The sequence below is a fragment of the Brachycentrus maculatus genome, unplaced genomic scaffold (genome assembly GCF_059751285.1).
Source record: "Brachycentrus maculatus isolate JH-2025_06_01 unplaced genomic scaffold, ASM5975128v1 h1tg000728l, whole genome shotgun sequence".
NCBI classification, from domain to species: Eukaryota; Metazoa; Arthropoda; class Insecta; order Trichoptera; family Brachycentridae; genus Brachycentrus; species Brachycentrus maculatus.
In genome coordinates, this window is record NW_028281459.1 from 243,880 (window position 1) to 259,050 (window position 15,171).

Consider the following 15,171-nt stretch of genomic DNA (forward strand, 5'->3'; position numbering starts at 1 on the left):
AAGCTTCACATACAGTATACCGTAGAATCATAAGACTTTGTCTGTAAAGTGACTTGATCAAACAACTTTATAATTATGAAAACACAATACTTAGCATTCAACTTTCACGCGACTTCTTTCATAAAATATCTCAGCATTTTACACAGAGGGTAACCAAAATACTTTTTTGTGAGGGGTTTTGTAATAAAAAATTAAATAACTTTTCTCGACGCTTGGTAGATGTTTATTAAGTGCAATCATAAGATTTTCGTATTTACAAAGGTAGGTTAATTATCACTATCGCAGTACCAGATAGGGATATATCGAAAACAACATATGTACTTGCAGATATTTACATGTATAGAATTTTGAGATTTTTAAGGTTCAATTATCTAACGTTTTATCTAATCGGCTGTAATTAATTCAAAAATATTTTTAAATATAATTTATGAGGACATTCATGAAATGAATATTATTAAATAGCAGAGTTTTTGTCCATTAATATACAATGTAAAATTGTTACTAATATTATAGAACCGAATAGATGATGTTAACCGCAGGAAAAAATTATATATTTTGAGTCAAAAGTAGTAATTTTATTTTTACCCGTTTTCGTTTTGGAACAGCGGTTTTATTAATATTTTTTTTATTTGAACTTAATTTTCTAAATATAGTTTAAAATCGTTCGAAGTCCTAAATTGAAGAACATCCCGACGAATGTCTTCGTCCGCTCGCTTTGGCCAGTAGACTTTTACCAGTGATGGAGAGCGGGAGTATGGGGAGCCCAGAGGGTCAGGGGTGACTTGTAGTGAAGAGGAGCGTGGCTGTAAAGCGGGGCGTGGCTGTAGTGAAGAGGGTAGTGGTAAGACAGAAGAGGGCTAGAATGCACATCCACTCGCGACTGGTGAGACACCGCAGTCGGCGCCAGGAGCGCAGAGTAAGCGAGGGGGTACACGGCCGACCTCTTGTGGAGATAATGATGCAGCCCGTGGTTGGCTAACGCGTGAGCCTGGAAGTGGATGGCCTTAGCGGCGACAACATCGGCAGTCTCCAAAGGAACTCCGTGAGGTGTCAGCAAGCCAGCCGGGGTGTGAGGACCGAGGGCGAGAGCTGAGTGGAGAGGAGCGGAGTGAAGAGAAGCGGAGTGAAGAGGGGCAGAGTAGGCGAGAGCTGGAGCGGAGTAGGCCAGTGCTGGAGACGTGTAGGCAAGAGCCGGAGCGGAGTAAGCCAGAACTGGAGCGGAGTGGATATCTACGCGGGACTGGTGGGAAACGGCTGTAGGGGCGGCGTACACTGCGGGAGCCAGCAAGTGAGAGTAGGTTAGAGACGGCTTGGCAGCAGCTAGGGCCAGGAGAGCGGACAACACCACCAGCTTGAACATTGTGGTCTGTGTTGATTTAGCTACTTCACGATTAAATACACAGAACTAACTGATACACTATTCTCATTGTTCGGCCTATTTATACTGAATAACTCAGAATGTTAAACCATGTACCTGGCAAAGGTTCATGGCGGATACAAACGTATAAACCGTCGCATTTACATACTTTCAGTGGTTGCCCTTACTCGACTTAGTAATTACAACGTCGAGATCCATTTAATTGTGCTTCACAGTTACAGTCGTACAAAACTGGTAAAATTCGAACACGCGATACACACAAATAAACATACGGCAATAAACAATAATTAACCCATAATTACAACATCAAAAAAAAACTTTTGTTATACATACTTATTGTTAGGCTTGCCAGACGTCCTGGTTTTCAGACAAAACCCCGGTGTCCCAGCCGGTTCACTTCACGTCCCAGTAAAAATTTAATTAGATAATAGATGGAAAAAAAGTATGAAGTAATGAATTGTGAAGAATTATTTAGGATAATTGTTCACTAATTTATTTCATTGTACTGTACACTAGGGACATTCCGGTATCCCGATTGAAAATTTCAGAAATATGGCAAGATTCATCACTAATTCGATATCTCATTTAAATCCAAATCATGAGAAATATATTGGTAGTGATTGTCCTGACGAAGAGACGGGTACGTCTCGAAATCGGTAGACATAAAAATCTCGGTGAGTAGTTATATTTTTAACATTTTTGGAAAAAAATAAATAAGTAATAAATTTTATCTTAATACCGTGCGAATTTCATACTATCGGTTTAAAACCCCATGCATTTGTTACCTTGTTTTACGTCATACATTCGCGGGTGTTTTTATTACACGTTTATAACGTAAACTTCATATTTACTCCTTTATTATTGTAAAATACCAGCGCTGAACTATTTCATTGTGTCCGTTTTGCAATAAGGCTTTAGTACTAATGTAAGTCACTACCTCTGATTTGTCGGAGGCGATTAAAATAGCAGCAATAACTCAAAAGTACGTAATATTGTCTACTCTATGTACATATATTCATGGGTCAAGACAAGTGATTGCGAAACCGCTAACTGATATCCGGCAACACGGTAAAACCCGCGGGCTACAAGCGGTTAGAGAATTAAACTATTAAAAATGTCCCACCGTCGTTTATTGGTTTTTAAAATACAAAATTAATTCCACAAATATATCGTTCACTCCTTTCAACAACGTCATATATCAAAAAACTTGATTATTCAAGAGATAGTTTTTTAAAATTTAAGAATATAATACAATGTTTTAAAAATAAATATTAAGCCTCTTATTGAACTTTTTACTGTGCAACAGATATTTTAAATTTAATCCCGAATATTTTTTCTCCATTAAAAAAATATTAAGTAAATTTAAAAAAATAATAAAACAATACCTTTTCTTCAAAATGCAAAAACAACACTTTCTGCCCTGTAGCGGGTAAATATTAAGTTAACAATATGCCGCTTTCGCTGAGATAAATGACATTTTCTGGGCATTTTGAAAACATACATAACTGAAAATCGACGATTTTTTATATATGTCGTTGTTGACAGGAGTGAGCGGTATATCAACTACAGTTTGACCTCGTTGATGTGCCATGTAAATAAATCAACTTCAATTTTCAACCAAAACATGTTCTTGGTTTGAAACTCTGATTAATTAACCAATATTTGTGGTCCAAAACTTAAGATTATTAATAGCAATCAAATCATGATATTACTGATCAAAAATATTACTGATTTTTTAATTATTTAATATTTGTAGAATAATCATCCGTCTCCATAGTGTAATAATGATCAGCACGCTCGGCTACTGTATTGGCGGTCCGGGTATGATTCCTATGGGGGAGGGGGTCAAATAAATATATGTGATTTTTCACTTTCATATTTACTCAATATTGCCCTAGACTGGTACCTGAAGCAGAGAGGTGATTTCTTTCGTTTGTTAACGATCAAGATAACACTGTGTTTATATGATGCAGTGCCCTATGCGCCATCTGGTGCAGATAAGGGTTTGAAGAAGAATAGTCATTAATTATAAAGTATGTTTTAGAGTACCGATAAAGGTTTTTTTTATAATTGTACCTACCTTCCAAGTGACTCTGAAATCTAGCTACGGCTAATGCAACACCGTTTAACATGTTCCTACTTAGGCTCCAACTTTATGAGTTTACTACAATTTACGAATGGTTTTACTTTTTATGTTTAAAGTTACTATAAATAATTCCATTTAATTCATAAATGAAAATTCAAGAAAAAAATCAACAAATAGTAATAAACTGAGAGTATTAAATGAGATTGATCAATAAACTCGTGAGTTCCGAAATTTGAGTAGTGTGGTTATCAATCATGGGTAGAATGTTGAATGCTGCACGTGTGTAAAGTGACCACTTAACCAGCCTATGCCAGGTCATAAACCTTGTTAATTCACTGACTTCCATATTATTCTTCATATAAGTGGAGAAACCCTGATTTTTGAAAAAGGATTCCAACACACCTTGAATCTTGAAAAATGTATTTTTATAACCTTCTTTATAACTATCTACCAATGCAATGTTCCCTCTCGATCCTTACCTTTGACTTATTTTATTCATATTATTGTACCAGCAATTGCGGATAGATTCACCTTCTCATTTTATTTTTATAACTGAGTCAGTAAAATCAAAATAAATTATTAAATATGTACGCGCTATTTAAAGAAATCAGAATATTTATATTTTAATAGATGGACGTAGGCAGGTAGACCTCATTGAAAACATGATTTTATAAATATATACATAGTTATTTTTTTGAAGGAAGAAAATTTGATTTAGGATCGAACTTGACCTTTTATTAAGCCTTACTTTAATGTCATCTTTGCCTGTGTACATGAAATGAATTTTAATTTCTCTTTAAAAATTCTCGCTGAAAGAAATTGAACGACAGATTAGGTTAGGTTAAGCAATATCAATCAAGAATCGAAGCTTCGTGTTATCGTTAACACATCAAGGAAAGGTGATCAGCCCTCCGCTTAAGGTACCAATCCAGGGTAATGGTGAATAAATGTTAGAGTTAAAAGATCACTTATATTTATTTGAACCCCTAGGAATCAAACCCGGGACCTCCAGTACGGTAGCCCAGCGTGTTGACCATTACACTACGCAGGTGGACAAAATAACATAAGCAGAATTATAAAAATACACGTATATATATATAGTTTTAAAAGTCCAATAACAATTTGAACATTTTGTGAGAGGTTTTCAACAACAACACAAACGTTCAAATTGAAATAAGTAGATTGAATGTATGTTAAAATGTTTTTTTTTATGTATATATATATATATATATATATATATATATATATATATATATATATATATATATATATATATATATATATATAAATACATACATATATATATATATTTATACATATATATATATATATATATATATATATATATATATATATATATATATATATATATATATATATATATATATATATATATATATATAATAAATACAAAAATAATGACATGGTTTATGAAACACGGCACTAAAAACATTTTATTCCAACCTTTATTCACACCAAATGGTGCATAGAGCACTGCTTCTTACCAGCAGTGTTATTAAAATAATTAAATATAATGATCAACGTCAAATGCTCAAAAAAGGTGATCATTTTAGCGATGATGCATTTCAAGGAGCAGCCCAGGATAAGTGAAAAATCAATAATATTTATTTTAACCTGGGAATCGAATCAACGATCTCCAGCAATCGTAGTCTAACACTCTAATTCTCTACACTTTAGAGGCGGACGATAATAATTTCAATAATCAAATATTTTTTGTATATTTGTTGAAATGGTAATGATTCCTTAACAAATTAAAAAAATATTAATGAAATATAATAAACACAGAGAAAAGATATACTAGAAATATTTGAGTAGTGTTTACTCAAAACGATTTAAGTATAAGTGACATTGAATTATTCTCTTTGCCTTTCCATGGTCAATTCAGCGAACTTGAAATGTTTCGTTCAATATCAATTTAGTATTACAAACGTGATCAATGACAAATTTCCATGCCCTACGAAACAGAGCTCTATAACTTGAAAATCAATTAAAATCCGGGCACAATTCAATTCACTTATGTAATATTGTTTGTTGTTGTTTAAGATTGAGTGACTTAACGATTTACAAGCAATTACATATGTGAGGGAATGTAAACAAATCGCAGTTACAAAATTTTAAATGTGTCCAAATACTTGTTCACAAATCTGGATTATCTCCAATTATACGAGTTATTTTCAAATATAATTTTTGACATCTCATCACAGATAAAGAAGAATATGGAAGTCTGGGCATTTACGGGGCTTACGACCGTCATGGGCCGGTTTAAGCGATCACGAATACAGTCGCATATTTCTTTATTTCCTTTAGATATTATAGATATTTTATTTGTTTCCTATAGATATTTGATGTAAGGTTTTTTTTAATTGTAAATAAACGTTAGAAGCGTCCATACTTCATATTTACGTTTGTAATAAAATAATTCAAAACATTTAACAAAAAAATGAATCATTCATAAAACCTTTTTAATGTTTAAATTAGAAGCAAATTCAATAGTCTCCTAAGAAAATATTTGAATCGTACAAAAATACTCGCGGTTAGTATAAAAAAAACAATCTTCTATATTATGGAAGCAAAAACAGCAATGTAAAATGTTTTAATTCAAATGTATTAATGGTAAACCTTTAATTTTAAAGTTTTTTTCCATCAAATAGCTATTTGAAATTTCCTCTTTTCAAAATATTAATTATATTTTATTTATAGCAGACAAGATTGTCATTGTACCATCAAAATATATATCGATGCTGTTTGTATGCGGAAATATAAAGATTCGAATAAAAGCTATAGATGAAATCTTATTTTTATTTTCCTAATTTTATAAAAGGGTATTATTAAAAACCCTTACCGCACCCCAATGGTGCATAGGGCACTGCTTCATATAAATGCAGTATTATCATTTACACATGAAGGAAAGGTGATCAGCCCTGCACTTCAGGTACCAGTCCAGTGCAATATTGAATAAATATTACAGTGAAATTATCACTTATATTTATTAAACCCCCCTGGGAATCAAACCCGTGACCTCCAGAACGGTAGCCGAGCATGCTGACCATTACACTACGGAGGCGGACGAAAAGGGTATGCAATTGAAATTCATATATATTTATATATATTTTTATACTTATATTTTAAATATAACTAACTAACTAACTAACTAACCATCACGCCGCTTCCCCGCAGGGGTAGGCAGAGAGAATAGAGCGCCACACCACTCTGTCCTTGCAAACATTCTTCGCCTCTTCCACGTTCATGCATCTCCTCATACATACCCGCATATTTTAAATATTGTATTTCAAAACCAAAAAAAAATGTTTTATAAATATGTTTTTACTCACGTGTGCACAAAACAGCCAAAAAACGAATACGAAAACTTGATTTCTTGCCATTTCGTATTACTTTTATCTGATTTAAAGAAATTTACATGAGATCTGACTTAGTCAAGTGCGTCTCCAGATAACTATCGTAGACTAGTGCATCACTTTTTAAAAGATTCGCATTAAACCTGACGATGTTGATGAATTGAACACTTGTCGATTAGTATTTATGTTTTAAACAGGTGACATTGTTTGTTCAAATTCATGATTGCACAACTGTTTTTATTTTCCTTCAGCCAGACAAATGTACCTTAAGTAAATTAATAAACGATTATAGGGAAATATTATTTTTTAACACAAAAGAAACGTTGTTTTTTTTTAAAAACCTGTTTCATAATATAAGATTTTCTAAGAATTCTCATCTAAAATAGAATACACGTTTGACCCAAAATGTCGTTATTTCCTGTTTCCTAATTAGATTTTTATGTATCATGCATAATACGATAAAATATTTTATGTATTAATTTTAAATCAAACACAGATTTTTTGAGTCTACTAAGTTGTATTTTATTAACAAAAACACATAAAAAAATTATATTGTGACAATTGTTTCGCCTTGTTAGGGCATTATCAAACGAATGTTTGATGATGCCCTAACAAGGCGAAACAATTGTCACAGTATAATTTTTTATGTGTTTTTGTTAATAAAATACAACTTTGTAGACTCAAAAAATCTGCGTTTGATTTAAAATTAAAACATAAATTAAAATGGAGTTCTATAAATTAAACGCCAAATCAATAAATACGATAAAATATATTATTTTACTATTAAAGAGATAAGAAAAACATATGCTTGATATTAGTAATGTTAGTAAATAACCACTCACCGACTACTTCTGTCTACCGGTTTCGAGACGTACCCGTCTCTTCGTCAGGACATACACTACAATTTAACAATCATGCGAACAACACTACACCACACCCACTTAGTACTATTCACATCACTATCACTACACATGCAAAACATGCAGAGCGAGTTGTTAGTCCCACCATGCTTTTGGGAAACTTTTGGGAAGCATGGTGGGATTTTGGGAAGCATGGTGGGACCAACAACTCGCTCTGCATGTTTTGCATGTGTAGTGATAGTGTATGTGAATAGTACTAAGTGGGTGTGGTGTAGTGTTGTTCGCATGATTGTTAAATTGTAGTGTATGTCCTGACGAAGAGACGGGTACGTCTCAAAACCGGTAGACAGAAGTAGTCGGTGAGTGGTTATTTACTAACATTACTAATATCAATTAAAATGTTTGACCACAAAGTAAATGCTTTGAATATAAATAAAAACATATGCATTCATCTTTTTTCACCATAAGGCCTAATAAATAGTCCCTAATAAATATTCCACGTGTTTATCACCATGCATGATTGATACTTTAGCAATTTATAAACAACGAAAAAATGCGCGCAAAAAATATTTACATGCCTTTTTTGAAGCAATTTTTCGGGTCTTTTTACTTTTTACAAATAACAGTTTTTCATTTTACGAATAGTTTCACTCAGACGATATCAATTCACTTAAGGAATAATTTTCTATTTAAGGCTTCTCCCATAAATAATATTAAGATTTTCTATTACGTACAGTATTTTATTGTTTCAACCTTATTCTATGACGCAGACTTCAATTCAGATTAGAGCATGTTTTGAAATTTATTTGAAGATATATGTGATGTCACATTATTGAGCAATCAGTTACAATTGTGACGTCTGAAAACGTAATGGTATTTATTTATATTTTGTGCGTAGTAATAACGATTTATCCAATCGAAAATGATCCAAGTAACTTTTTAATCATTTTCTTTATGGAAAATTGGTAATATTACCTCAAAGAACTCATTATAAATTACTGTTTCCAAATAATACAAGCTTGTTTATTACATGGATTATTATTTTCTATTTTCTACACATTATTCTTCGTCCTTATGTAATGTTATGACAGACGCGTCGCGTGCGCGTAGACACCTTGTGATCAGCGTACGCGTGTACTCGATGACGTCCACATTAAACAGGACGTTTTAGTCCCCTTTTGCCAGGAGGCAGGTTGGACTGAAGCGAGTATTAATTAAAACACGGTATTGACTATTTATATAAATGTTTATTTAAAAACAACAGTACGGCAGTCAATACTCATGTGCTTCCAAACAGCTCTGTTAAGTTATGTTACACCCGACTCTCCCGAAGTACCAAATTAGACTATGTTAAAAACCCTCTTGCTTTAGGGTAGAGAATCATAAAATGCTGTACCGATTTATGGCCATGGGAACGCATTTCAAACCAAGGCTGGACAACATATTGCAAGCAAATGACGAGTCCCTCGACTTTCTAAAAGGGACAATAAAAGTGCGAATGAGAAATGGCAGGGCCATTACACTTATTATTCTATGTTGCGATCACCTATGTTTTTAACTCTGAGCTTCTCCACTTACATCATCTTTATCCTATTAAATCTATTTCACAAATGTGGCTAAAAATCTGGAGGCTATGATGGATAACCTTGCCTTCATTAAGGATTTAATTGCATCCCAATGCATCACTGAATGTGGATACAGAATTTTTAGCTGGATATATACAATATAATTTTATGTGGCAGGAATAAATGAAAAAAAAACTATTGTTAAATTCTTTGCTAAATCGTTTATTACTTAATTACGACAAGCTGTTCACTCTTCATATAAATAATAAATTATATTACAAGTATAACATAAACACACATATATTTTTATTATAACATAAAGTTGAAACGATAAGGGAGATCCTTTTTTGCGTGTGTACTATACATATCTAAAGACAAGAGTCAAAAAATATTATATAATAATATACCATACTCGCATATGGTACTTGATTTGGTAAATTGATTTTCTTGGCTGAAATTTAGATTTAAAAATATATAATATCGCTACAGACAGCATGAAGGTATTTTTGCAGAATGTTCCATAATCCTTGGTATTTACTTAGTGGATGTAAGTGTGGGCCAGGGGTGAAGAATAGGCAAGAGGGGCATGGTAGGCAGGGGCAGCAAGGACGGGAGCATGATAGGCAGGGGCAGCATAGGCGAGTGGAGAAGATGCAACCTGGAATATAAAAAAAAATAGAAAAAAAATCAATATCGGAGGTAAGTTTTTTGATTGAAAAAAAGGAAATTTGATGTAGAATTTATAAAACCCACGATTTGTCCCGGACATGCATAAGTATTTTGACGAAAATATTAATAGGAAAAACTATTTCAATTACAAAATTATTACAAAATTAATACAAAAAAATATTGAATGGATTTTATTTCATTTCTTAGATCTGCGTTTTCTTTATACATTCGTCGATTTACTACTTTTTATTCATTTTTTATTATTATTTCTTACATTTCTTATTATAATATAATAACAATTACAATTTTTTATAACACATTAATGCCAAAAAAGATTCTACAAAGGCATGGTTTGTGTGTGGGTAAACATTTCATTTTTGGTTTTAATAAATATCAAAAATATAAATAGAAAAGTGCTAATGTTTAATAACAATATTTAATTTAATCAAAAACAAATAAAAAAGAATAAACTGTATATTGAAAGACAAAGTAACTTAGATCTGTTTTTTACTAAATAATTTCTACAGAATTCTAAATTTAAAACAAATTTAAATATAAATAATTGATGTCCATAATATCGTGGGTATACTGGCAAAAAACGTTGACTCTAAAATCCCCTTTTGAATAGAATAATCGCTGTTATTTAAAGCTTTTAGCCTGAATAAAATACCCTATTGAACTTAACGTTGAATTTACTTTTAAAACAACATAAATATGACATTTCAAACAACTTATTGCATTTTGTTAAAAACCTTATGATATGCATCATGAAGTCAAAATTGCATATTTTAGAGTAAACGTTTTTTGCCACTTTACCCACGATATAGTCCTTATGGAATGAATGAAACAGTTTGGAGTTATGAAAACTGAGATAAATGAAATTAAAAAGACTAGGATATTAATGAAAAGGTGTTTTTGTATTATTTAAAATGAAAATTAAGTATTATTTGTACAATATGCACGCTGAATGTAGTATCAGCTGTTTCGATTTAAAAAAACAACGCACGATAGGCAATGTGAGCTCAGATTTTCTGATATTTTCCTAATAACTTGTATTTACCTTATACGTGTTGGCATAAGAAGTTGCCACGGGGACTGCTGCCTTGACGATGGGAGCACTGTAGGCTACTGGAGCATGCGCGTAGGCGAGAGGGGAGGCGGCATAGGCGGCTGGAGCATAGGCGGCTGGGGCATAGGCGGCTGGGGCATAGGCGGGGGCAACCAGGGGGGCGCCGAGGAACCCGGGCTTGGCGGCAACTACGGCCAACACAGCGGACAGAACAATCTGGGGGAAAACAAAACAAATGAATTGATAAAAATCAGTGATTCGTATAGAAAATATGAAAAGTTGTATTAAATATTATTTGTAATTAAAATGTAACTTTGTTTTAAAATCACTTAAAATTTATAGTGATTTCAAAACTAAGTTACATTTTAATTATAAAATGGAAAATCACACACTTAATGCTTCAAATATAAATTATCTGAATATTATTTGCTACACATTAATATTATTATCATCATTTACTTAACAATTAATAATAAATCTATTCGTTATTTTTGAGCAAAATTTTGACCCTTTTATAGAACAGTCACTTACATGTCATATTTTTATGACCCAAACGTATATTTTGGGTTTTTCATTTGAATTAACAACATTCATACAATTCATATTTATTTTTTAAAAACAGTGTAATTATTTTGGTTGATGTAGTTCGGTGTTGTTGATATGTCTTCCTCCATACTGTAGCAGTAAGAGCGTTTGACTACCATGGTGGAGATCCCGGGTTCGATTCCCAGGAGGATCAAAATAAATATAAGCATTTTTTCACTTTATTATATAATCCTGGACTGGAACTTGACTCTTATAATATAACAAATTCAAAATGGAGAACAAATAAATATTTATGGAGATTGTTATCTGTAATCGGAATGTATTTTTTTTTCATCACCAATATTCGTTGAAACATATTATTTTATTCCTTAATGTATATATATATATATATATATATATATATATATATATATATATATATATATATATATATATATATATATATATATATATACATACAAATATATATATATATATATATATATATATATATATATATATATATAAATATATAATATACGGGTTTCGGGTAAAACACGGTAAATGCAGGTGACTATCGAATCACAGAAAAAATTATATAACTAATTTAAAATGGAGAACAAACAAATATTTATAGAGATTGTTATCTGTAATCGGAATGTTTTTTTTTTCATGACCAATATTCGTTGAAACATATTATTTTATTCCTAATGTATATATATATATATATATATATATATATATATATATATATATATATATATATATATATATATATATATATATATATATATATATATATATATATATATATATACATATATATATATATATATATAACATTTACGGGTTTCGGGTAAAACACGGTAAATGCAGGTGACTATCGAATCACAGAAAAAAGATGTTTGAAAAAAAATCGTTACGCCGAAAATTAACAAATAAGCCTATTTTAAGAATTCGGCCATGCGCTGTATTTATATGACCTGATAATTGCTCAGTGACAAAATGTAAGGATAAATTGATCGGTATACACTTGCATTGAATAATATTGTCCCAGATACTGTACATGTAATGAATTGCGCACTACTTACTAGAGTTGTAATAATTTATTGTAAGTTACATTGTGAAAGGGAAGCGCTTACTTTAGCGATCGTGTTCGGAAAAATAAAATAATAGCGTTAGTTACAGTAACTTTACTGTCGATAGCGAAGGTTGCGTATTTGAATGAAATCTTTGCCAGAAAAAGTAATCGCAAAGTGTATCACCCTATGTAATAACTTTCTTATACACCTTCTCCACACTCTATGATATAAATGTCTTTGATTTTTTGCAAAGAGATATCAGTTTGGCTTTCTATTCTCTCTGCCTACCCCTGCGAGAAAGTGGCGTGATAGTTAGTTAGACTAAAGGTTTGTCATCTTTAGGAGTTTGAATTAATCGGCGGATAGCATTGTAGGAAGTAATGTAGAAAATAGAACAGGAGTTGAGGAAACTGTGGAGGATCCTAAGATCCACCCTACACATTTAGATCAATTCATGCTGCTATGTTTTTAAAATTATTTCAGAAAAAAACTCATTTTGATTGCGTTAGTGAAAAAAATATAAAACAGTAGGCATTGTCAAAAATATAAAATATTAAAAAAAAGATATATAAAACGACTTTTAGTAGAATGAAGCCATAACGTTATGGGCAAAATTAAAGAAATGGAAGGATTTTCTAATGAAAGTAATTGTATGAAATATGACAAAAATAGTTATCAGAAACTAACAACTTCTCAACATTTAACTTAAACTGAATATATAATATGATTTACTAAAAAAAATGTTTTTTAAATTAAGTTTTATAAAAATTATGCCTTGAGTTTTATGCAAATTATACACGAAATTAAATGATGTTATTATTTTAAAATATAATTTTTAAATTCACTTTAATATTTTTACACATAGTAGTAGTAATATAATGAAGAAACGAAACCACATTTGTGCATGTAAAATTATTTTAAAAAAAATAATAACAATTGACATTAAGATTTGTTAGGTATCTCAAAAGTGAAAATAATCTTTTTATACGAAGAGAATATAAGGGCTGGGCACACAAACCTGACGTTGGCTGGTCAAAGTAATAATATGTAAAATAAATTCGAAAGAATTCTCACCCTTGCTCAGAGGGGTAGTAGGTACTACAAATTGAATAATAAACAAATTGTTATTATTTATGATATTTTAAACGTACAATTATGTTGCTTAAAATGTTTAAATAAATAGATAATGATTCTTGACTAATGCAAAAGTCAGATTTTTTTTCCACTTCGCAATTTATTTGGAGGAAACAAAGATTAAAAAAAATATATTGTAACTCACCAGTTTGAACATTTTGGTGTGTGATAATTCCTCTTTCTTACCAGAAGTGAGAATGTACAATCTGGAAGTCATTCTGACTTTATATACCTTGAGGTACCTCATTCATTCGCCCTTAGTGTCACCCCTCTACCTAGCGGTTGGCTGTACACTCGCTCCAAGCATCGACACAAGATTCCGATACAATCCTCAAGCGCTGCAGTGAGAAATTTGCTCGGCGAACTGTACTTCAATCGCTTACGGGTACGTTTGTACCGAAGCATTAGTATGCCAATTACTTCTTTTGGAGTTGCGTTGACTCACTTTTACAAATAAACGAGAAAACGATCAACTTGATTTTAAAACTGATTTTAACAACAAAAAAATCCGATTATAACAAATTTCGAGTAAAATTACGGTTGGTAATAATATTTTGTTGTGGGTTTTTACAAATTTAATCACAAATCTGGGTTTGTCCACATATATTGATATTATTTATTTAAACTTTATAAAATTAAATAACTTTGTTATAACCACTTTTTTATTAATACAATTTAACCTACCGGTTTCGACAAGAACCTTGTCATTATTAGGGTTTATTTTAATTCAAAAACACTAAAAACATTCAAATACTCTCACGAAAAATTTCCACACACTCCGTAAAAATCCTAAATGTTATTTTTTTATGAATAAAAATAACATTTAGGATTTTTACGGAAGTTTTTGGTGAGAGTATTTTTATGTTTTTAATGTTTTTGAATTAACATAAACCCTGATGATGACAAGGTTCTTGTCGAAACCGGTAGGTTAAATTGTATTATTTAAAAAGTAATTATAACAAAGTTATTTAATTTTATAAAGTTTATAAAACGTGCCACAAATTATCTACGGAAAACATTCAAGAAATGATATTATTTATATTGACATATTAATATAGATGAAAAAAAAAAATTTGATGAACGTCTCTCCCAAACAAAAAATTAAAATTTTTTAAAAAAGGTTTATATTATCAGATGTCAAAAAATAATATCACTGTCACATATTTATTGTAAGCACCCTAGGTTTCGAACCAGGGACCTCCAGCAAAGTAGCCAAATGCGCTTACCCATACAGAGTTTCCCAAAAAATTGCTATGGAGGCGGACAACGAATTTTTATGAAACGAAAATTCATTCTGACTTTTGTTAAGAAATTATTTGTTTTTATTTTATTTTTTTAAATGTTGTTTATGCACAGTACTTAATTATTTTCTCTCGCGTTTATTATTTATCATATAATAATATGTACGTCAGAAAATATTCTGTCA

General features: G+C 31.2%; 1 protein-coding gene across 1 annotated transcript; it reads right to left on the reverse strand.

Moving 5' to 3' along the window:
* Positions 1-128: 128 nt before the first annotated feature.
* On the reverse strand, positions 129-13,985 carry LOC148300393 (uncharacterized). The gene is made up of 3 exons (XM_088274847.1): positions 13,891-13,985; positions 10,996-11,220; positions 129-1,405 (listed from the first exon to the last, which is right to left on the reverse strand). Exons 1-3 carry the CDS (start codon positions 13,960-13,962, stop codon positions 731-733), a joined length of 972 nt encoding a protein of 323 aa, XP_088130973.1. The 5' UTR covers positions 13,963-13,985; the 3' UTR covers positions 129-730.
* Between the last annotated feature and the right edge of the window lie 1,186 nt (positions 13,986-15,171).